Consider the following 24434-nt stretch of genomic DNA (forward strand, 5'->3'; position numbering starts at 1 on the left):
TAATGCCATGCCTTATAGTTAGAGGAATTACAATTTTCAGAATTATAACGAATACGATGTTTGTGTATATGTGAGAAATACTAGATTAAACTATTTTTCCTAAAATATAAATAATTTAGTGTTGCTACGCTTTTAAGATTATACATCTCTTTTAAAGAATTTCTATACAATGCTTAATGATGTAGCCGTGCGTCAGCCGAGTCTAAGCCAAAATTAAACCCTTTTGGATTTTTTAAAAGTTTTTTAGACTCTAAATTTGCCTCTCTAAAATCAATTAAAATTCCCCTAAGGATAAAAGTGATTTAATTCTTTTTTTCCTCCAACAAGGAAAATCTTGCTTATTTATAATTATTGATGTTTTCCCCTGCCATACATGGTCTGGTTTTAATCAATATTAATGTACATTTATTTGTCTGGGAAGGAGAGAACAATGGCTGTTTATTACACTAGTCCCCAAAGTTTTCTAGAAACGTTTTCTTAATCGATTGTCCGACAACTTTGGAGACTTTTATTGAATTTTGATTGGTTAGTTCATTAAGTTGAGTGTCCAAAAGTATTACCCACTAATTTGCATCTACAGAAGGGGTAATTTTATTTATCTTCATTGGTAATGTACATCAATTCATCGGCCATTGTCTTATCCCTTTAGATCCCTGGTTATTTATAGTCAGAAAAAAAGATTAAATATCTACACATTATTTTCATATATAATAGATAATCAGGAAAGACTGATTTATCCAATATTCATTTAGAGGGATGTTATTTAGTATCTCTAAAACGGCTGAAATATGAAATTTCAAGCAGCAGATTTCAAGTTAATTTACAAGGAAATATGTACTTTTTTGATTAATACAGAAATCAATAGTATAGGTTTTTTTACTTTTCTTTTTAAGGGAATCTACTTTATCTAAGAAAATACCTGCAAAGACAATACAAAGCCTACTTTTTATTATCTAAAAAGAGGTGGGCATTATCTAAAAATGGCTAAAAACCTGCCCAAACAAGCAACTTCTACAACAATAGACCAATAATCTTTGAGAATGTGCGTTATTTTCCTGTGTGACAAACGGTCGAATCCATCCTGGAGCCCTTGTAACCTGGAGGCTTCCTGGAGCCTGGAGGCCTCCTGCTGCAGACCCTGCAGCCGGCTAGTATCTTGTAACCTGGAAAGAAAGATGGATTTTAATAAGAAAAGTGTTTTTGAAAAAAAAAACGCAAATAAGAGATGGGGGGAGGGTTGTGTTTCTTCGTTTGTTTGTTGAATACTTTATGTCAGTTTAGGTTGTATTGGGCACTGGGTAGACCAGCAGGTTTAGGGCTTCGCAGGTATAGGTCCAGTAGGTTTAGGGTTCCCTGCAGGGGATAGACATAGGAAAAAACTACCTTTCATCATTTTCAATTAATTTTAAAAATATGGGGGGGGGGGGGTGTATTATCAATACACTAGAATCTAGAATTTATCAATCTGTGAATATTTATTTGACATGTTCTATTTTATACTATATTAAGTACTAGCGTATGCGCCCCAATATATTGAAGGGGGCAGAAAAATATCCTAAAACCATCCCAGGACATAATAGAAGCTTCACTGTTAAGGAGAACCATATCGGTTCAGCAGCTTAAAAATTAAGAGATTTTCTTACCTAGATTGAGCCCGAACCATCATATAATTCTGATCCAGACGGCCGGTACGCAGCACCTCATCGCCGTTACCGCCATTTGACCGCTCCTCTGCGGCTGCAGCTGCGGCCGCAGCTGCCGCGGCAGCCGCACGTTGTTGCTGGCGCTCCTCGCGGCTGGAACGGGATCGATCCTCCGCCAGGCCTCGAACTGTTGTACGTAGCGTTCCTAAACATATATAATAAGTTTCAAAATAAATCTATTTACATTAATGTAACAATTATATATTGAAAGTTCAAGGTCATATTTTTCAATACTTATTTGTTATTTCTATTCTTTGTAAGGTTTTAATAACTTTAATGCATACTTTTATGCTTTTCCTTATTTACTCTTTATATTTTTCTATTAATAAAAATCATTTATTTGTTTCATTATGTACATTTATGTAAATAGAATATCAATAGCCCGTTTACTTTTCAGAGGACAAAGACCCCCCCCCTTCTCAATTAATAAAGAAATAAAAAAAAGGGGGGTGGGGGGTCTATTGTAAAATTATTTTCTGTCTATGTATTGTTGTGAAGCTTAACAAAGTGTCTCAAAAAATCAGCCATGTGTTATTCAAAAGTTAGGGATTATCTCTTTTTAGGGGTTTTCTTTTCCACTTCTTCTCTCATTTCCCTCATTTTTATGACGTCATAGGAATCGAAAGTAGGACATATTGGGCTTCGTCATAATTTTGTCTGTCTATGTGTTGTTGTTTAGGATACATTCTATAGCATACAGTCAAAAGTAACCCTGCAGGGGCTAAGAATAAAGCTCCCCTCCCTCGCATTTAGAAAAGTATAAGAGGGATGGCGTTGATCCAATACAATTTGAGGAGCTATATCAATGAAACTTTGCTGAAGCATCCAAAAAAATAGAATACAAAGAAAATACAATTCTTAATGGTCATAAAAAATAGTTTTTTTTTGTTGATGTGCATTTGACCGTAAATTACGTTTTTCCTGTTCCTCTTTTTATGGCAGGCAAAACTATTCTAAGATCTTTTTATGCCTAGATCATGCTTTTAGTAGCGAAGCTACTCTATAAGTGTCAGTGTCTGTCTGTACGTCTGTCTGTAATGCTAGCCTGGCCCGATTTTCATTTATTCAGTGAACTTTCTGACACTTCCCCTTACCCTTCTATTCCGCTCCCCATCACTTTTCCTCTCCTTCCCCTTCACTATCTCTTCAACATATAAACATTCATAAAACAAGGATTACATCCATAAAAGCGAAGCTCTGAAATGGAAGGATAAACGAACACATAAACACTTGTAGATTGTTAGAACTGAATTTGCAGAATATTAATTCTTCAGTACAAACAATATTGTAAGTAAATTTGTTGCAAAACTGCATAAATAGATGATACTGTTTAAGGACATACTTAATTTTTGGGACTTGTTTACACAGATGCTTCGCTTATAACATTGTACCTTGTTGTACTAGGAATCAGTTTTTAAAAAATCAGAAGAATCGGATGATTTTAACATACAAAAATTTGTTGTCAAATAAGTTAAAAATCGACATGTTTAAAATGGACGTACGGACATTCAGGAATTGGTTATAGAGTTGCTACGCTTTCTGAATTGTACCTAACTACTACTGGAATCATCATGCAAAGTTTGGAATCGATAGGACAATTCTAACCTGTTTAGATTAACTAAAAGTGCTTTGACGTACGGACGGACCGACCCTAATTATAGAAAAGCTTCGCTTTTAAAAAAGGAAAAACTGAGCCAGGCTAATAATAAAGAGAGCAGTCACTGGAGTAATTAATTGTAATAAAAAATTTTAAATGAGTATAACATAATACAATCTTTGTCTGCATTCATATTAACATACAATAATTCATTAATAATTATTCATGTCAGCTGTATAAAACTTAAAAAATAAAGTATACTTAATCAACATAGGCTGGTATAGGGGCTAATTTGCCTATTTACGTAAAAATTATGTCCAATATAAAATCATTTTTTATCAGAAACTTAAATCTTTACTATACAACATCAGCATGTAAAATATTAATTATAGTGTCGATTTAATTAAAGCAACACAGATTAATAGCAAATCTAAAGAGATAAGACAATGGCCAATAAATTGATGTACATTTCAAATGATAACACACAAAATTCTCCTTCTGTAGATTAAAATTAGTGGTTGAAACGTTTGAACAATTAACTTAATAAACTAACCAATCATAAATTAGTAAAAGTCGCCAGAGTTGTTAGGTAAACGTTATTATAAAACTTTGGGGACTAGTGTAATAAACAGCCCATTGTCCCCTCTCCCTCTCTGAAATTGTTGTCAATATTTTAGAATTGCAGGTTCATCATTTACTAAACTGAGGTGGATTCTTAAAAACTTTTTGGCTCACTGCCTCACTAAAATTAGTGAGGCTCGCTAAAAGATTTTGTGAAAAATCCTCCAAAATCAATTTGAAAAAAAATTAAATGAAATCTTATGTTAATAACTCTTTTATGATGATATTTCATTTTATGTGATTTTGGAGGACTTTTCATAAAAATACTTTTGCCTCAACAGCGATGCAGCGATCCTAATTTTTTAAAGAATCCACTTCTGGTAAATTTCCCTGCAATGCAAGTGAAATATTATATCTTCCCAGCCCTTTCAATTAAAACTTGTTTAGTTATTTTGTAATAATTGGTAATTTCCTTCTGGGTGCCTATTGGGAACTCCCCCCCCCCTTATTTTTATATATATTGAAAATAAGGGTAGGGGGAAGGACATAATTTATTTCCTATGCCTAAAACCAGCGAAAGACCTAACCTTGTGGGACTGCAGGGGTTTTGAACCTTACCTAACCTAACATAATGTAAAAAATACCCCCCCCCCCTCCTATATTTTTATCTTTTATAAAGTAGGGAGTTTGCTTGTTGACCAGAGATGGGTTCTCATAAAAAGAATGCCGCGATTGTTCGATTCGCGAAATTTAAATAGAGTATACAACTATTTATTTAATTATTTCGCTTTTGTTGGTACGGCCTTCATAAAAGAAAAACAAATTATCTTTAATCCATTTTTGCTGCATATTAATTAATGCATCTCTTTAGAGCTGTATTAGACATTGTACAAATGGCTAAAATAATAATTTAAAAATTTTGAATTCTTAAGTTGTATACTCTGTTGAAATATATCGTCTTCGTTCAATCAATTAATGTCGAAAAAATGTCGAAAAAAAGCGGCATTCTTCTTTCAAAAACCCATCTCAGACACTTTGATGGAAACTGCCCAAAAGTAAAATTCATATTTGAGGTGGTAAAATTTGACCCTGTTTCGATGTAAAGGATCTAACCAGCAAACTTGTCAAGGATAATGGTTCTCATACAATGTAAATAAATCAATTCCAGAGTATTTGCTATCTTGAAAATATTACTTTAAACAAAATAAGTTATGTTTATTAAAGTACATTGGTAAAAAGACAGTTTTCATCATACTTTTAAATTTATGAATAGCTACGGTTAAAAAAATGTTTATAAATAATAACTTTTTATGTTTTCAAAAAGAAAAAAAGAAAAGTCCATGTATATTATTAGATACTAGCAGCTGCATCCCTAGCATCTAGGGGCACTGTATTCAAAGGGACAGAAGAAAGGGACTATAAAAAACCATCCCAAGACTTCAATCTAAAAATTATATAGCCTAAAACCATCCCGGGACCTGATAGAAGGATTTAGAAATGATGTTTTATAAAAATACTATAGGAGTAAAAATTGTTATTTTAAAAAAAACAATATTATCCTTTCTCTTTTCATAATGTACAAAAAGTTTATTGGAAGAAAGTTTATTTTTTGTTTCATTAATTTACGTATCAGCTGACTTTGCTATATTAATACGGAATAGATATGTAACTCAAGGATCTAAAGAAATACGACAATGGCCGATAAAGTGATGTAAATCCCCAATGATGATACACAAAATTACCTTTTCTGTATATTAAAATTAGTGGTTAAAACGTTTGAACTCTCAACTTAATGAAACAACCAATAAAAATTTACTAAAGTTCTCAAAGTTTTAAAACCAACGAACAAGAAAAAGTTATTATAAAACCTTGGGGACTAGTGTAATAAACAGTCTATTGTCCCCTCTCTCTCTCTCTCTTTGCAAACTAACAAGAGTTTAGATGGAAAATGGACATTAGACAATAGAATGATAGATAAATAATGAGAAAAAAATATGCAAACACCCGCCATTTTGAAAATGCCCCAAAAAAGGCATTTTCAATTTCTTTTTTTAATGTACTAGATTTGATATAACTTAAGGAGTAGCTTTTTTATTAAAAGTCCAGGAAAAAGAAAGAAAAAATCTGCAAGTACATATATTTATGTATTTTATGTATTGACCAAATTGTACAACACACATAAACATGGATATACAGGGTTATCCTGGTAAATTTTCAATGGTTTGGTTTAGTTTATTTCTGGGAGGGAGAAGATATTGCATTTTAATTTACAAAACTTTTAAACTTAGGGTACTTTTAAAAATACTAGCGGCTTCGGCCCTTGCCTCAACAGGTAATTAAAGAAAAAAAAATCAAGTACCTCTGGAGATGCCCCCAGTCCATCACTAATTTTCAATGATTGAAAAAAAATTGGGGGGGGGGTAATTTTTGGGGGGGTTGGGGAAAAGTCTAAAACCACCACAGGACCAGTAGTTATATTCCCTGAAGAGTAGAATCTGATCGGTTCAGTGGTTACCGAAATCTTACGTGCAGACAGACGGACGGACGGACGGACATCATTCTACTTTGTATTAAAGATAATAGATTGATTAAAACAAGAAGTGTTTAAACTTTTAAAATTTTAATCTACAGAAGGGTAAGTTTGTGTATCCTTATTCAGGGATATTGATAAGTTTTTTGCCCCTAAAATCATTGTTTTTTAAGCCTTTCTTTTGTGAGATTTGTAAAATTTAATTCCCAGCCAATATATTTATTCACACTGTATTGAATTGACTATCGAAGTTTACTTTGCTGTGTTGGGATTTGCTAAATATTTTTTTTTTTTTTACAAACCAGAGGTTACGCCTTTAGAGGCCGCTAGGGGTTCTTGAGGAGGGGGAAGTTGAATTTGATAACCCTACTTTTATAGGAAGATTATTTTTTTTCTTTTCTAGTGGCGATTTCTCTTGGGAGGGTGGTGGTAGCCTCCTTCAAAATAGTTAAAAACTTTTGCTAGACCTTATAAGGCCCAGCGGTTAGCGAGATCCTTCGGTACAGACAAACAAACATCCTGTTACTTTAATATAATGATAGATTAATCTAAGTAGTATGCATCTACACTAATTTCTTATTAAAACCATTAATTCACCTTTTTTTTAACAATTATTGTTTAAAATATAATAAAAATTATTAAAAAGTCTGTTTGTTTGCTGATTTGAGTGTCATTTTGTTATTATAACGGCTATTTTTGTGAATCGACTTTTATTTGTACAACTTTTATATTGTTCTCAATATCAATATTTCTTAAGGACAAGAAAATGTTCGAAAACAAATGTTTCAACCTCCTTACAGCGTTAACGCCTTTGAATAATTTCAAACTTATGGTGATTTCTTTATTGGTGTTATAAATAGATTTATCATCCATTGTCTTATCCCTTAAGATCAGTGGATGCTATCTAAAATAAAGCTGGTAGTGGATTTATATTTGATATTTAGCAACAGTTTGACTGTCGAGTAGCATTTGATGGATAGGCTATGTTCAGTTCATCACATAATTGACAAAGTAGGGTTAGACCTCTCTTAAACAGGTTACGCAGCTACCTAGTTAATTACCTCGTTAGGGGGGGATTCTCCTTCCAATTTAAATGATAATCTAGAGAATACAGAGCATCATCCGCGTGTAATGGGTTGCGACATCAGGTTAAGTAACATCCAACAGACAACCCACTCTTTGATTGCTCGACCTTTGTCTGGAAGTCCTAATTGTAGTCGGCGACATAATTCTTATGTTGATATACAACAACAAGCATTGAATAAAAATTGAATTCAGGGATAAGACAATGACCAATAAATCAATATACATACCCAATGATGATACACAAATTTATGTAGATTACAATTAGTGGTTGAAATGTTTAAACACTCAACTCAATGAATCAGCCAAACACAATTCAATAAAAGTCACCAAAGTTATAAAAAAATACTCCCTCAAAAGATAAACATTTTTAGTTTAAAAGTTTGGACAAATTACTAGAAAAAAAAATAACCAATGAAAAAAAATATACGTTTTTTGTAAAATCTTGAAAACTACCATCAATTGTAGATGATTTGTCTATACTATGATAAGTCTAATATTATTTCAGGTTCATTTCTGGAAGAAGATTGAAAATTGTGTGGGATAGAAATTTATTATCTTCACCTTGACATCTCTATCTATCTATCTATCTACTTTCTCTATGTACTCTCTCTCTCTCTCTCTCTCTCTCTCTCTCTCTCTCTCTCTCTCTCTCTCTCTCTCTCTCTCTCTCTCTCTTTTTTTTCCCTTTCTAATAGTTTTATTATTCACTGTGTGTAAAGATCTCAATGATTGACTTGAAATTAATTAAGTTGCAGTTTATTTACAAACAAACATAGATAGATAGTTTCCTACTTCAAGTGATGGACACCAAATCTTAAATCTATTTAAATAGATTTAATAGATATAGGAAGTACTTTCATTAATAAACATAGTTTTATATTTAGTTCACGTGATGGACAACAAACAAAGATAGATAGATAGTTTCCTACTTCAAGTGATGGACACCAAATCTTAACTTTATTTATAATACATATAGAATAGGCTGATAGATTGATAAATAGATTACACAGATAGGAAGTACATTTATAAATAAACATAGTTTTATATGTAGTTCACGTGATCAGATAGATACATAGTTTTCCATTACATAGTATCATTGAATACGAATTTTAAAAAAGCAAATAAAAAAATATTCAGAAAAAACGACTGATATAACTAAAAAATGGATAATCAATAATTTTTTTTGGGTAATTGCATAAATATACTTTTTAATAATTAACTTATTAACTTATCTATACTTGCTACTTAATAAACTTTGAAATTTAAATAGTAAGACTTTATATCAAGTTTTGGGTTATGTGAAAGAAACGAAGTTGCGGGTTTCGTCGTATTTTCCCAGTAGCTTTTGAAAGGTTATTTTATCTTAGGTTAGGTTAAGGTAGGTTAGATGATTCCCCCGCAGGGTTAGGCAAGTGGCTCCGCAGTGTTAGAGCCCCCGCAGGAGCTAAAAATAGGAGAAAAGCTGCTGTGAAAATATGACGAAACCCGCAACATCGTCTCCTTCACATGACCTTAATTTTTTTAGCTATTTAATAACTTAATTATCAAAACTCTGTTTAGACAATAAGATGAAATATTTGCATTATTAGAAAAAAAACAAGGGGCAAATTTAATTTATATTTAAGAATCTTAAAACGAGGGCTGGGCCGGATATCCGGCCGGTTGCCGGCTATTAAAAATATCCTGATACCGAATATCCAGATGATTTCACATGCCGGATATCTGGTTATTCAGTTGGATATCCGGTAATCTGCCGGATATCAAACATTTGCCAGATATCCGGCCCAACCTTACTAAAATACATCCTTGAAGTAGAGCTTCCCTTTAAATATCAGAGAAATGCACATTCACATTTTCACATCACATGCTTTTTCATAATAGCCAAAACTTTGCCAAACATTTTCAATAAAATAAGTTTATGTTTATGTCCTAAAAGATCTCATAAACGGCTTGACTAATCATTTTAAAACAACCAAAAAGTTTAACAACAAGTTTAAAATAGATATTCTTTAAGAGTTGACAAAATTTTTCAGATTAAAATTTTAGTAAGAAATATTTGCTCTAAAAAGTTTTCTTTTCTGCATTTTGATGTATTATTGGATGTATTTTTTAGCAACAGAGATTTTCTTCCGGTGATATATTGCTCACTATCACATTAGTTGGGTGAGGATACAGATGCCCCTGCTTCAGATTACCAGTAATAGACTTCAAATTCAGCTGATTTATAATATTAGTTGTATTGTTTGGCTAACTTGGCATAAACTCCTAAACTGCTCACACCCTAGCTTCACATTGCATAGAAATAACATTGCAAACACACACACACACAAAGACACACACACATACACACACACATACGTATATATAAGCACAAAATCACAAACAAACACACACTAAAATTCAGTACAAAGTTTGGTTTGGGTTTAGAATAACTAATTCTTATCAACCATAAAAATATTAAATTTTTTTGCTGCAGATTTGTCAAACCAAAAAATACTAGCGGCTACGTCCCTAAAGGCCTCTTTGATTTTTGTCTAGGGGCGATTTATCTTTTGAGGGTGGTGGCACCCTCCCTAAAAAAAATTATAAACCTTCCATGGACCTATGAGAAGCTACCCTGTAAATGATAATCATATCTGTTCAGCTGTTAGCAAGATCCTTCAGTACAAGCAGACACACACACACATAAACATCTTGTTAATTTATCAAGAGGATTATTATAAATGACAATAATATTTATAGCCAAATAATTACAGTTGAAACCTGGTATTGCTACGCTATTAATCCCAACACACAATTGATATTTTTTGCTATTTACAACTAGTAGATATGAACCCATACCAATATATTGCAACTGCATTTTTGCCTCAGCTTTTCTCCAATGATAAATTACTAAATTTTGCATCAAAAATGATAAATAAATATCTCAAACTGGAATTCATCTTACACAGTGTTGCTCTCTATAGATACATAGATAGATAGCTAGTTTAATATCTTGAGATAGATAGATACCTAATTAAATATATTGAGGATGGTATATTGATAAAACTCAAACTAGAATTCAACTTACAGAGTGTTGCTTTTGGTAGATACATAGATAGATACCTAATGAAATATCTTGAGATAGGTATATTAATAAAATTCAAACTAGAAATCATCTTACAGAATGTCTCTTACTATTAATACATAGATAGATAGCTAGTTTAATATCTTGAGATAGATAGATAACTAATTAAATATATTGAGGATGGTATATTGATAAAACTCAAACTAGAATTCAACTTACAGAGTGTTGCTTTTGGTAGATACATAGATAGATACCTAATGAAATATCTTGAGATAGGTATATTAATAAAATTCAAACTAGAAATCATCTTACAGAATGTCTCTTACTATTAATACATAGATAGATAGCTAGTTTAATATCTTGAGATAGATAGATAACTAATTAAATATCTTGAGGATGGTATATTGATAAAACTCAAACTAGAATTCAACTTACAGAGTGTTGCTTTTTGTAGATACATAGATAGATACCTAATTAAATATCTTGAGATAGGTATATTAATAAAATTCAAACTAGAATTCATCTTACAGCCTGATGCTTTCGGTAGATACATAGATAGATAGCTAATTAAATATCTTGAGATAGGTATATTAATAAAATTCAAACTAGAAATCATCTTACACAGTGTTGATTTATTTAGATACATAGATAGATAGCTAGTTAAATATCTTGAGATAGATAGATACCTAATTAAATATCTTGAGATAGGTATATTAATAAAATTTAAACTAGAATTCATCTTACAGAGTGTCTCTTTCTATTAATACATAGATAGATAGCTAGTTAAATGGGAAGGTAGATACCTAACTAAATATCTTGAGGATGGTATATTGATAAAACTTAAACTAGAAATCATCTTACAGCGTTTTGCTTTCAGTAGATACATAGATAGCTAAATAGTTTATTATCTTGAGATAGGTGTATTAATAAAACTAAAATTAGAATTCAACTTACAGAGATTCTCTTTCTATTAATACATAGATAGATTGCTAGTTAAATAGGTAGATAGATACCTAGTTAATTATCTTGTGATAGGAATATTTATAAAACTAAAACTAGAAATCATCTTACAGCGTGTTGCTTTCGGTAGATACATAGATAGATAGCTAGTTATATATCTTGGAATAGATAAATACCTAATGAAATATTTATAAAACTCAAACTATAATTCATCTTACATACTTTCAATATGTACATCGATAGATTGCTATCTCTTGATAGATGGATAGATAGAAAACAGTGTTATTTCTAGTACATAGCCTTTTGTATTTTACTCTAGGTAAGGCTAGGTTATAATGAGTAAAGGGTGTCCCTGCAGGGTTATCTCCTCTGCAGGTATCATCGATCTAATAAAGATCGTAGATAGGATACATACAGGGTGCGCCAAATAAATCCGGAGTGTTTAAAATGGCCATTGCGCTAAAACTACTTGAACATTCAGGACTATAAAAAGCTTAGGCAATGACATTTTTGCCCATAAAAAATCTTTGGGCTATTGAGGACTTGGAGCTGGCGGCGCATAAGTTCAACAAAGCATATTCGAGATGCACAGATTTTGAGATGTGAAAAGTCAGGATTTATTTGGCGCACCCTGCATATTCGTCTGATAAAACATCTAAGATTTAAATATAACATAATAGCTATTTCCCACATCGTATTTTAAATAGCTTTCCGCGGATATAGAATGTACACTTATAAGATTAAAACCAGTTTTTTTTAGCCCCGAGGTGCCGAAGGCATGGGCTAAAAAAACTAGTTTTGATCTTATGATTGTACATTTTTATATTCGTAGAAAGCTGGATATAATACGATGCTAGACATAGTTTTTTCGTATAGATGAGAACCGGTTCCTTTCCCCCTGCACTGATTCGAATGAATACGAGAAACTAGTCTAAATATTTTCCAAATAAAATCAGTGTCACTCAACAGACTTCGTACTGTGTGTTGTTTAATAATATTTTACTACCAAAAATATAGTTCAAATATTAGACTTTGGAAAGCATGAATACCGGGGGAATAGGACAATGGACAATAAATCAATCTTTCCTCAATAATGAATTATAAGGCTCAGTAATTTTGTCATAAATAAACTTGTCATAAAGGTTCAATTGTCATAAAAGGTACACTTGTAAAAAATACATTTGTCATAAAAACAATTGTCATAAAGCTATGTTTGTCATCAAAACATTTGTCATAAAGCTATGTTTGTCATAAAAACATTTGTCATAAACATTTATGACAAAAATTACTGAGCCATTTATAATTGTATTCTGGTAAATAATATACATTGGGGTGAAGAAAGAGTTGTTGATTGATTTTTAACTGCCATTGTCCCATCTCTCCCTGGAAGGGAAAGCAATTTGTTTTTGTCAATCACTGGCAGTCAAACATTTACACCAAAAAGTATTAGAAAAAATAGCAAATGTATTTTTTGGGTTATTCTCCAAAAAGCAATTGAAAAATATGCTATTATAGTATATTTTGGTTAGGTATATTGGTTCTCAACGGAATTAACCCCGCAGGGTTAAGCAAAGAAAAATTAAATTGGTTATGAAACAAACATGTAATGCATTACATAAAGATATACAGACAGACATAGGGATCCTAAGATTTAAATAACACCCTGTGCGTATTATAAATATAGATATAGTAGAAAGGGTTATTTGAATGAAAACTATCATGCATACAACTTCTTTGTTAGTTCGTGCTAGAACATTAGTTTCTTTGTTGATAACATTTAAAACTTGATAATTAAATACTTCAAATTGAATGGCTGAAAAGTAAGGGTAAATCCCAAATGATGACACACAAAATTACTCATTCTGTAGATTAAAATTAGTGGTTAAAACGTTTGAACCAACAACTTAATAAAACAACCAATCAAAATTCAGTAAAAGTCCCCAAAGTTGTTAAACCAACAAGTAAGAAAACATTATTGTAAAACTTTGGAGACAAGTGTAATAAACAGCCCATTGTCCCCTCTTTCTCTTGCTTACTATAGAATTATTGTATTGTAAAGAACTATTTTCTGTTGTTTTGTAAGCTCTCCAACAATCATTTATTTACTTTTTATTAGAATAAAAAGGGTAATTGTTTAAATTATATTCTATAAGAAATCACATTTATGTGTTTTAAATTTTCGTTTACTCATCTATACGTGTAATTTCATAACAAGTACACCTATATCCAAAAGTACTTCATCTATATAGTAAGGGAGGGAGGGGACATTGGACTGTAAACTAGTACTCAGAGTTTTATAACCACATTGTCTTATTTGTTGGAGCAACAACTTTGGATATTGTAAGAAGTGTTCAAACTTTTCAACCAATTACATTAATCCACAGAAGGGATTATTTTGTTTATCATCACTGGGAATGTATATCAATATTTTCTCGTTCCCTGAAAAATTAGAAAAAATTGGATAATTTGTATTGACGTACAGGCACAAGTTTTACAGCAGCTTCGCTACAAAACAAAAAAAAATAACTAGAACATACCAGTATGATAGGGCGAGGCTTTATGCTCGAGATAAGCGTAGTCAGAATAAGCATCGCTCTGGCTGCCGCCGCCGCCGCTGCTCGCACGTGAACTATGGTGGTACGAGGAGGTTAGGTCGCGCGGCCGCCGGTACACCGGCTCCACGCTGTAGTGGAAATCGCCGCGCCCGCCGAGATCGGCGGCAACCGTGGCGGAAGACGGCCGCGAGAGTTGTTGCGAGGGAGACGGGGCGATGCCGTGTAGGCCGGTACAACGTCCTGAAACAGTTAAATTAGTTCATTTTATTGTGTTAGGCTTAATATTGGAAAGTGTCATGTTTGACGTCATAAAAATACATCTACATCCATCTCTTTTTCAGAGGTCAGTATACAATGTAATTGATCAATGGTAAAATTTATGCTGGCCTCTCATTGGTTATTTTATCGTATTACGTCATAACCTGTGGAGTGACTTTAGTCATCTTCTTTGTCCATCTATAGTCAAGTGAATCACACTAATGACTTTAAAATATTCAATACTGCATTCCAAAACATGACCTTTTAAGAAAAATGTCGAGAAATTAAATGGTTGATTTAAACCATTTAAATTTTAAACTCTATTTTTATTTGACTATGTTCTAAAAATAACATGTTTTAAAAATATGTTTATAAGTTTTCATTTTGAAAATATCTATCTAAGAAATCCGTAGATAAATGTACTTATGGACTTCCCAAATATAATAACAACATGGCAAAAATAAATCTGCTGAATTTTGTGTGAAAAAAAATCTTTGAAAACTCTTTCAATAGAATAAAATGAGAATGTTTTTCTCTATTCAATCACAAATAAGAAACTTTTTTTCGCCAAAGTTAAAAAAAAAGATTTCTTTTTGAAAATAAAATAAAACAGAAATTATTCTTTTTATAACACATTAAAATATAAAGCGTTAAATGTTTTGTTGAAATTAAAAACACATTTAATAGCGGTTTACTAGCATATATATGGATATATTATTCCTTAGATATTTCACCAGATTTTTAATGTTTTTTAATATTAGTGAAACTTGCAGCGGGCTAAAATAATGATACCCCTTATCCATCCCCTTTATCCCATCCCCTTCTACTGGATGACCGTACTGACAAATAAATGAGTTCTATGTTAGCTCCCTAATTTAACGACAATTTTTCCATTGTCATAATATCAACGTATATTCTATATCCATTTATATATCACAGATAGGCCAAAATAATTATTCTGGAAAAAAAATGTATTGCTTTTTCATGAAAAAGAAAGATATTACAAATTAATTACATGGGCTTATAAAGCAACTGTTTTAGTATCTTAGTTTGAAAAAGTTTTGTTTTAAAAGCATTTCTAACAAGTTATGGCCAAATACATGATCGAACATATAAAAAACTTACAGATTGTAATTGTAAAAGCTTAATTTGTTACATAAAAAAATAACATTTTTAAATTGATAAAAATCGCTTTATATAAAACACACATCTCCATATATTTATTTTTCATTTTTTCTCAACTTTGTATCTTTTGTATCGTACTATAAAATTGAAAATAAACATTTCTAGAGGATAAAACTTTATGTTTTCCTAAAGTATTTGCTTTGTACTATAAAATTTACTTGAAATAAAATGCGTTTCACTTTCCATTAGGTTTCTTCTTAACTGAAATCTAATATTCGAAAAAAATTTCCTTTAACTTTATCTTTCTAACAATCTCCTAATCTATTTCTATAACAATCTATTAATCTACCAATTTTTCAATCTACCAATCTAACAATCTATTATTCAAATCTATTAATCAATAATTCATTAATCTATCAATCTACCAATCTATTTCAGTCTATCAATTGATCAATCTATCTATCTATCTGTATACCTGTATGTATATTATGTTGATGATAGCTAGCATATTGTCTATCTATCTATCTATCTATCTATCTGTATACCTGTATGTATATTATGTTGATGATAGCTAGCATATTGTCCATCATTATCTATCTATCTATCTATCTATCTGTATACCTGTATGTATATTATGTTGATGATAGCTAGCATATTGTCCATCATTATCTATCTATCTATCTGTATATCTGTATGTATATTATGTTGATGATAGCTAGCATATTGTCGATCATTATCTATCTATCTATCTGTATACCTGTATGTATATTATGTTGATGATAGCTAGCATATTGTCGATCATTATCTATCTATCTATCTATCTGTATACCTGTATGTATATTATGTTGATGATAGCTAGCATATTGTCGATCATTATCTATCTATCTATCTGTATACCTGTATGTATATTATGTTGATGATAGCTAGCATATTGTCGATCATTATCTATCTATCTATCTGTATACCTGTATGTATATTATGTTGATGATAGCTAGCATATTGTCCATCATTATCTATCTATCTATCTGTATATCTGTATGTATATTATGTTGATGATAGCTAGCATATTGTCCATCATTATCTATCTATCTATCTGTATACCTGTATGTATATTATGTTGATGATAGCTAGCATATTGTCGATCATTATCTATCTATCTATCTGTATACCTGTATGTATATTATGTTGATGATAGCTAGCATATTGTCCATCATTATCTATCTATCTATCTGTATATCTGTATGTATATTATGTTGATGATAGCTAGCATATTGTCCATCATTATCTATCTATCTATCTGTATACCTGTATGTATATTATGTTGATGATAGCTAGCATATTGTCGATCATTATCTATCTATCTATCTGTATACCTGTATGTATATTATGTTGATGATAGCTAGCATATTGTCGATCATTATCGCCTCCTCCCATATCTAAAACCAAGTAGAACAATTATATTGACCAGTAGCGCACCAATAGCAAACTGAAAATTCAAATCAAAACATACATCTATAATACAAAGTAGAATTATGTCTGTCCGTCTGTCCGTCCCTTAAGATCTCGGTAACCACTAAACCGATCGGATTCTACTCTTCAGGAAATATACCTACTGGTCCTGTGGTGGTTTTAGGCTATTTTCCTGGGGGGGGGGGGGGTGGGACACTCCCAACCCCCCCCCCAAAAAAAAAAAAAAAATTTGTAATAATTTAAAATTAGTGGTGGAGTCGGGGCTTCTTATCAGGTACTTAATTTTTTTTTCTTTAATTATTTAAAATTTGTGGGGGAATATCCAGAGGTAATTATTTTTTTTTTCTTTAATTACCTCTTGGGGCGAAGCCGCTAGTAAGATTATAAGCTGTTAAAGAAAAAAAATTTGATTGAAAAAAATATAGTTTTCTGACTTTACAAATATACCACACTGATTTGATTTTTAGATCACCTTCCTCCCCCCCCCCCCCCCTTAAAATAGGATAAAATACCTAGTGTTTAACTTGTACCTTAAGTACATATTATATTTGAAATATTAGAAGAATTTAGTTACATAAAATACATTAAATAAAATTGCCTAACCAGCAAACTATTAAAAACTTTTGGCGTCATCATTTTAAAATAAACATGTTGATAGTACTTTGGTCTTTAAGCATAAATACTCTATAATTAGGGCTTTTCTGGACTTTTTTTTGGTGGGAGGTCTGACTTTGAACAGTACTTAATAATTATATCCTTATGATGAAGTAACAGAATGTTTGTCTGTCTTCTGTTTGTATCGAAAGATCTCGCTAACCGCTGAACCGATATGGTTCTCCTTTACAGGGTAGCTTACATAGTTCCTGGGAAAGTTTATACCTGTTTTGGTGAAGAAATCGCCCCTAGAAAAAAATTACTCCTCCCTCCCCCAAAAAAAGTATTAAAATTTTCAAAACTAAAATTTAAATCAAAATGGGGGATGGTCAACCCTGCTTTCCCCCATATTTTTTTAAATTGTCATTTACATCTAAAATAATTAGATTGGGTCATTGAATTCAACTCCCCCTTTTCTCATGCCCCTATAGACCTCTAGGGGCGTAGCCGCTAGTCATACATATAGTTTTACTAATAATTGTCAACAAGTTTATTTACTTAAATTACAAAGTAAAGAGATTCTGAAAGCAAAATATTAATGAATCCTTCGTTACACTCATAAACAGACAAACATCCATTTACTTTTATAATCAGCATTATCAATTAGAAATTAAGTTTCTACTAAAGAATACGAAAATAATTCTGAATAATTTTATCCAGAATCTCAAATTTCTTATTTAGAATTAAAATTATTAATATTTTTAATAATCCTTTAGTTATAAGTTCTCTTGAAATAAATTTGTTAAAATAATGCATTTCCATAAAAGAAACGCTCGTACGTTAAAAATGGTTCCTACTGCTGCTATGTCAGATGCTCGACATTAATAGACAGAGTAGGGGAAATGCCTTCGTCCAAAACAGGCGCATTTCATTATCTAACACAGTTACGACTTCCAGACGAAGGTAATGCAATCAAATACTTGTCTGGTGGGTGTTAGTAAACCTAATACCATAGGTGTTTGGGCAGAAAAAGAGAGATTTTGTACCCCTTAGTTATCCTAGGTTGTTGGACCTGACGTGAAAGTGCCATGGACAGCAGTCTCGCCCATATGAGGTAATTGATTGGTACACTTGGATCTTACAGCAGCTTATCATATACTATAATAAAGTGAAACTTGTAGCTGGCTAAAATAACGACCAACCTCTCCACCCCCTTTACCCCATCCTCTCACCATAATGAATGAATAAACTGACCAATAAATGATAGTGGAAATAGCAACATCATATTTTCCATTGTCATAATATCCACGTATATAATGTATATTCATTTTTCTAAATATATTTTATAACCACTTCCACCCACCTACAACGTATAATATTCTTTGAGAGTATTTGAATAGATGTAAATATAAATATACGAACGTATATATAATCCTAAAATTATTCTCTTATATAATTGCAATTTTCTGACTATATAAAAGACATATAAAATACCTAGTATTTCACAGAATTTTAGAATTTATGTTGCATACTGCGAACCTTTTTTTAATAATCCTTAGCAATTAGGTAAGGAGAGGCAAGAAATTAGCCTAAAACCATTCCAGAACCTATGTGAAGCTTCCTTATTACGAAGAACTCAATCTGTTTGAGACAAAAAAACATTACTACTTTTTATAATAGGATAATTTTACTTTTTAAAGAAGTTCTAAGAAACTAATTTTAGGTTTAAATTATTTAAACTACTAAAATTTAAAGAAGCAGGTAAATATAAGCTGCTTAGAAAAATGTTTGCGTGTTACAAAAAAATGGTGTTAAAAGTTGTCAAGTATTTGGAAGGTATTTCCGTATGACAAAACACCTGTTCTATCACATTCGCATGGCGTCACATTTTTTAGTTTTATATTTGCATAAAGACGCAAGTCTTATTAAAAAGTAACAGGTTGTTTGTGTGTCTTTATGTCTGTAGTTTAAGATATAGATAACCGCTGCTGGTCCAATATGGTCCTCCCTACATTGAAGCTTCTTATAGGTCCAGGGAAGATTTATAACCTATTTTAAACCTGCAAAGAGGAACAGCTCATAGAAAAAATAACTCCCCCCCCCCTCCCAATAACTTTATTTTAAAACTAAAAAGTAGAGGGTCAACTTACTCCCCGCCCCCCTTTTATCAAGTGCGCCCCTAGAGGGGGTGTAGCCGCTAGAAGCAAAAAACAAAGGCGGTGTAGTGAAGTAAACTGTATTGCCTTTGTGATGCAAAAAATTCAGCGTAATTGATAGCACAACTTCCGTATGACAAAACAAGTTAGGTATTTGTAATAGGGGGAAATTTTTAATTATTCTTGAAAAGTATTACGTGGATAACAGTTGGGAATTTAAATTGATTTTGTGTAAAATATTTTTTAGACATGTATCTGATTTACTTTAAAGCTTCATACTGGTCCTGGGATGGTTTTATCTATTTTGGGGGAGATCACTTAAGGTAAGAGTGGAGGGGAGAAGTCATCCCCCTCCCTCTTCCCCCATTTTCAATTTTATTTTTAAAAAAAAGATAAACAAAAATATAGGGGTGGTATTTTTTTTCTAAGTGCAATTAATCTTGAAAGGGTGGAATTACCCTCCCCCAAAATAGCTTTAAACCCTCCTATGAGACCTATGAAAAGCTACATTGGAAAGGAAAACTATAAATCGTCCATACGGACAGACTAACAGAAATCCTCTTACTTTTATATAAAGATTAGCAACCTGATAGTTTGCCATATTACCTTGTTGTTTGGAGGAGGCGCTACGGGAGCTACCAAACAGACAGAAAGACAGACAGACATACTCACAGACAAACAGAAATCCTCTTATTTTTATATAGATTGTTTGCCATATTACCTTGTTGTTTGGAGGAGGCGCTTCGGGAGCTACCAAACTCTCTCTCTGCTCCTAAATAGATAGATAGTTAGACATCAATATAGATAGTTAGATATAAAGATAGATAGTTAGATATAAAGATAGATTGTTAGCTACCAAGATAGATAGTTAGATACAAATATTGATAGTAAGATACAAATATTGATAGTTAGATACCAAGATAGATAGTTAGATATCAATATAGATGGTTAAGTATCAAGGTAGATAGTTAGATATCAAGATAAATTGTTAGGTACTAAGATTTTAATACATTTGTGAGTTTTTATTTCAATATCTATCTATGTATATGTATACCTAACTATCTATATGTATACCTATCTATCTATCCAAATGAATACCTAACTGTCTATTTAACTATGTATATAAATACCTAGCGGGCTAACCCTGCCGGCTGCCCTGGAGGAGGCAAGGGTCCTAGATCTACGTCGAGCTCCACTTTTACTCTTTACAGAGACTTCCCCCTAAAAATAATTACAAATTAGTCAACTTAAATTAAAGTAACAGGATGTTTTCTGTCTGTGTATTGGTATCATAGGATCACTGGTATGGTTCTTATTTACAGTGAAGCTTTTTGTAGGTCCAGAAAAGGTTGTTTTTTTGAGACCCCTAATAATTGAATCTATTGTCCCCTCCCTTACTCCCTGACCAATATTAGCTCTAACATCAGTATTTTAGTGGTCATTACTATTATTATATGCGGAACACAGTAATAGTGTCTGACTGATTATGACGTAACAAAAAAAATTAGCCAATGAGAGGCCGTTATTGACCAATGGTAAAATTTATAGTGGCCTCTCATTGGCTATTTTTTTTGTTACGTCATAATCAGTCAGACACTATTACTGTGTTCTTATATGTGCATTTGATTAATAAATGATATTTGAAATGTCACAAGGAAAGTAATTAAAAATGTACAGTATTCTAATCAGCGTAGCAATATAGTAATTAAGGTATATACGTCAACCAATCCTGCCATATTTTATGAATATTATTAGTGATTAATGTCAAATCATTAAATATAAAACAGTAACTGCAAATTGTATTCTAACTAGCGACTGTGTCCCTAGCCTCTTTATTCGAAGGGGAAAGGAGAGCAGAATTAAAGCCTAAAGCCATCCCAAGATCTATGTAAAAATAATAAAATAGCATAAAACATTCCAAGGGTCTAAATTAAGCTTCTCAAAAATCGAGAACTCATTCGGTTCAGTAACTAACAAAATGTAAAGATACAGACAAAACAAGGATGAAAACAGTCATAAAAGCAAAGCACTAAAACGGTAGGACAAACAGACATTAACTCTTGTATAGTATCAGAACTGAATAATAATAATATAAATGTATAAGAGTCAAAGCAAAATTGTAAGTAAATTTGTTAAAAAACTGCTTGATTCAGGATAATGTTTATGGACATACTTACATTTTTAGAACTTGATTATAGAGTTGTTTCGCTTATTACATTATACTTTGTTGTCCCAGGAATCAATATATCAAAAATCAGATCAATCGGATGATTAGATCACATAAAAATTTGTTGTTAAAAAAGTAAAAAAAAATCAACATGTTTAAATGGACGTACGGACATTTTGGTGATGATTATAGAGTTGCTACGCTTTCTAAATCGTACTTAACTACTAAAGGAATCACCATGCAAAATTTGAAATCGATAGTACAATTCTAACATGCCTAAATTAACGAAAAAAGCTATCCGCTACGGATGGACGTACGGACGGACCGACCCTAATTATAGAAAAGCTTCGCTTTTAAAAAATGTACTACTTTATATGATTGTATATAAAGTCAGAAAGTTGTTATCAAAACGGAGCAAAGCCACTCTATATAATACTAATAGGTATTTATTTATACTATTGGTTTTTATGTCTTTAATGTATCTTCGGGGATAAGCCAATCATGATACACAAAATTCCCCTTTTTGTAGCAAAAACTTATTGCTAGAAGAGTTTTGAGCAAAGGAATGAGATAACTTATTTACAACGCGTATTTAGTATTTCAGTCCTATATCCCCTCCCTCCCTGCTATTAGTTCCTTTTATCACTTTTAACCCCGCTGTAGGAATATCCATTGCACCCTGAGCTGGATCTTTAAATCGTTTTAGTGGTGTCATCCAACTTTCCACTAATGAGAGCACAGCATTGTATGAAATGCCGCGCTGTGATTGGCTGAAATTTGGCGCACCCCGATCTGGCTCATCACTAAAATGATATAAAGATCCAGCTCTGTACAATAAATGTTTAACGTACATTAGAATTGTATAAAGAAATGACATCATAGTATAATATTGCATATCTATGATTCACGTCTAGAAAATAACGCTTTCCAATAATTTAAAGAAATAGATAGGTAGATGGAATAATAAAATGAAACAGAAAAAGATAAAATATGATAAATAGATAATAGTTATTTATCGCATCGTATCATCAACAGCTTTTCGCGGATATAAAAATGTACAATTAAAACCGAGATGCCGAAGGTACGGGCTAAGAAACTTGTTTTAATATTATGACTGTACATTTCTATTTTCGTAGAAAACTAGATAAAATACAATGCTTTACTTAATTTTTCAGTAAGGCTGAGAACCAGTTCTAATGAAGCCATACTGGAAAAAGATTAAAAGATAAATAGATAAAAAGTTCCTTTATTCTAAATACTAAAGACTAACTTCTGGCAATTGTTAGTTTCACTTTATACTTTCTGTTTGGTTACATGGATACGACAATGGACGATAAATGTGAAATGCTATCTTGTTGTCATAGTGGGAAAGGCTTTAGTAGATTAAGCAACATTGTACTCTCCCTTCATTACTCAGCTTTTTAAGCAACGATGAAATTTACAATGACTGTGAGGTTAGATTAATTTTTATTTTATTGGCCAATCTCATTCTCCCTGGCGCATTTATGTCTCTTTGTTCTCTTTTCTACGTTTACCAGGGATAAAGTAATATGTAATATTGCAAGAATTTTTTTGGCTAAAACAAAGACAATTCTGTCCACGAAAAGAACATCAACAACAAAGGTTTAGAAAACTTCTTGAGGTAGAAACTGCAGACAGGTTGACACACAGTAAACTGTCCCGAATTTGTATTAATTTTGAGGAACAAGACTCCAGTTACGTCATATTTTTCTTTCCCGAAAAAGGGAAGAGGGAAAGAAAAAAAAGGTAAGGGGGGGAAGAAAAAAGAGATGGGAAAAAAGGGTGTTTTCCCCATCTCTTTTGAAGAGATTTTCATCCCCCCTATATATGACGTCACTGGAGTCTTGTTCCTCAAAATTAATACAAATTCGGGACAGTTTTCTGTGTATCAGACAGGTTAGGTGACTAATCCAATTAAATAAAGAACTAATGTTTTTTGTTTGTTTGAAGCTTAAGATTTCAATAAACTGATTTAGTTCTATTTCATAGGGAAGCTTCACATTGGTCCAGGGATGGGTTTAGTGTTTTTTAATTTTAGATTTAATCCTTTCGGTGGTTTTAAGCTATTATTTTTAGATCCATTAGATATTTTAATTCCTCAATCACACCTTTGAATTCAGGGCATCTTAGACGTTTTAATATAATATAGATAAACTTAAATTAAAACTCAGATAAGAAAAAAAAAAAATTTAATGTAAAATAAACAAACTATAATAAAAAGTTTATATGACTTAATCTATTTTTATTTTTTAACAAATATAGTTATTCCTTTATTACTGAATCCCCCTAAACTTTACCAATTTAATATTGTTGTCGTGGTAGAGTAGCAGAATTATAGAATTGTGTCTAGTTCTAATATAGTCATACAAAATATATAAATATTATTCTCATGTGTCTAGTGTCTAGTTGTCATGGTAGAGTAACACAGAATTATAGAATTGTGTCTAGTTCTGATATAGTCATTCATGATATATGTATAAATATTATTGTCATGCTTCTAGTGTCTAGTTGTCGTGGTAGGGTAGCAGAGAATTATAGAATTGTGTCTAGTATTGAAATAGTCATACAAAATATTCAAATATTA

General features: G+C 31.8%; 1 protein-coding gene across 4 annotated transcripts in view; it reads right to left on the reverse strand.

Annotated features, from left to right (window-relative positions):
• The window catches only part of LOC145327209 (uncharacterized), a 153889-nt gene that overhangs the window by 104618 nt on the left and 24837 nt on the right, over positions 1–24434 (reverse strand). For all 4 annotated transcript variants that reach the window (XM_080170787.1, XM_080170788.1, XM_080170789.1 and 1 more), the window contains exons 3-8: positions 20793–20883; positions 20384–20434; positions 16816–16878; positions 14042–14299; positions 1644–1848; positions 1056–1163 (exon numbers count right to left, since the gene is read on the reverse strand). In XM_080170787.1, the coding sequence (XP_080026913.1) occupies positions 1056–1163; positions 1644–1848; positions 14042–14299; positions 16816–16878; positions 20384–20434; positions 20793–20883 (776 nt within the window). The remainder of the gene's footprint in view (positions 1–1055; positions 1164–1643; positions 1849–14041; positions 14300–16815; positions 16879–20383; positions 20435–20792; positions 20884–24434) is intronic.

Source organism: Acartia tonsa, chromosome 8, assembly GCF_053477335.1.
Source record: "Acartia tonsa isolate MP-2025a chromosome 8, ASM5347733v1, whole genome shotgun sequence".
Taxonomy (NCBI): domain Eukaryota; kingdom Metazoa; phylum Arthropoda; class Copepoda; order Calanoida; family Acartiidae; genus Acartia; species Acartia tonsa.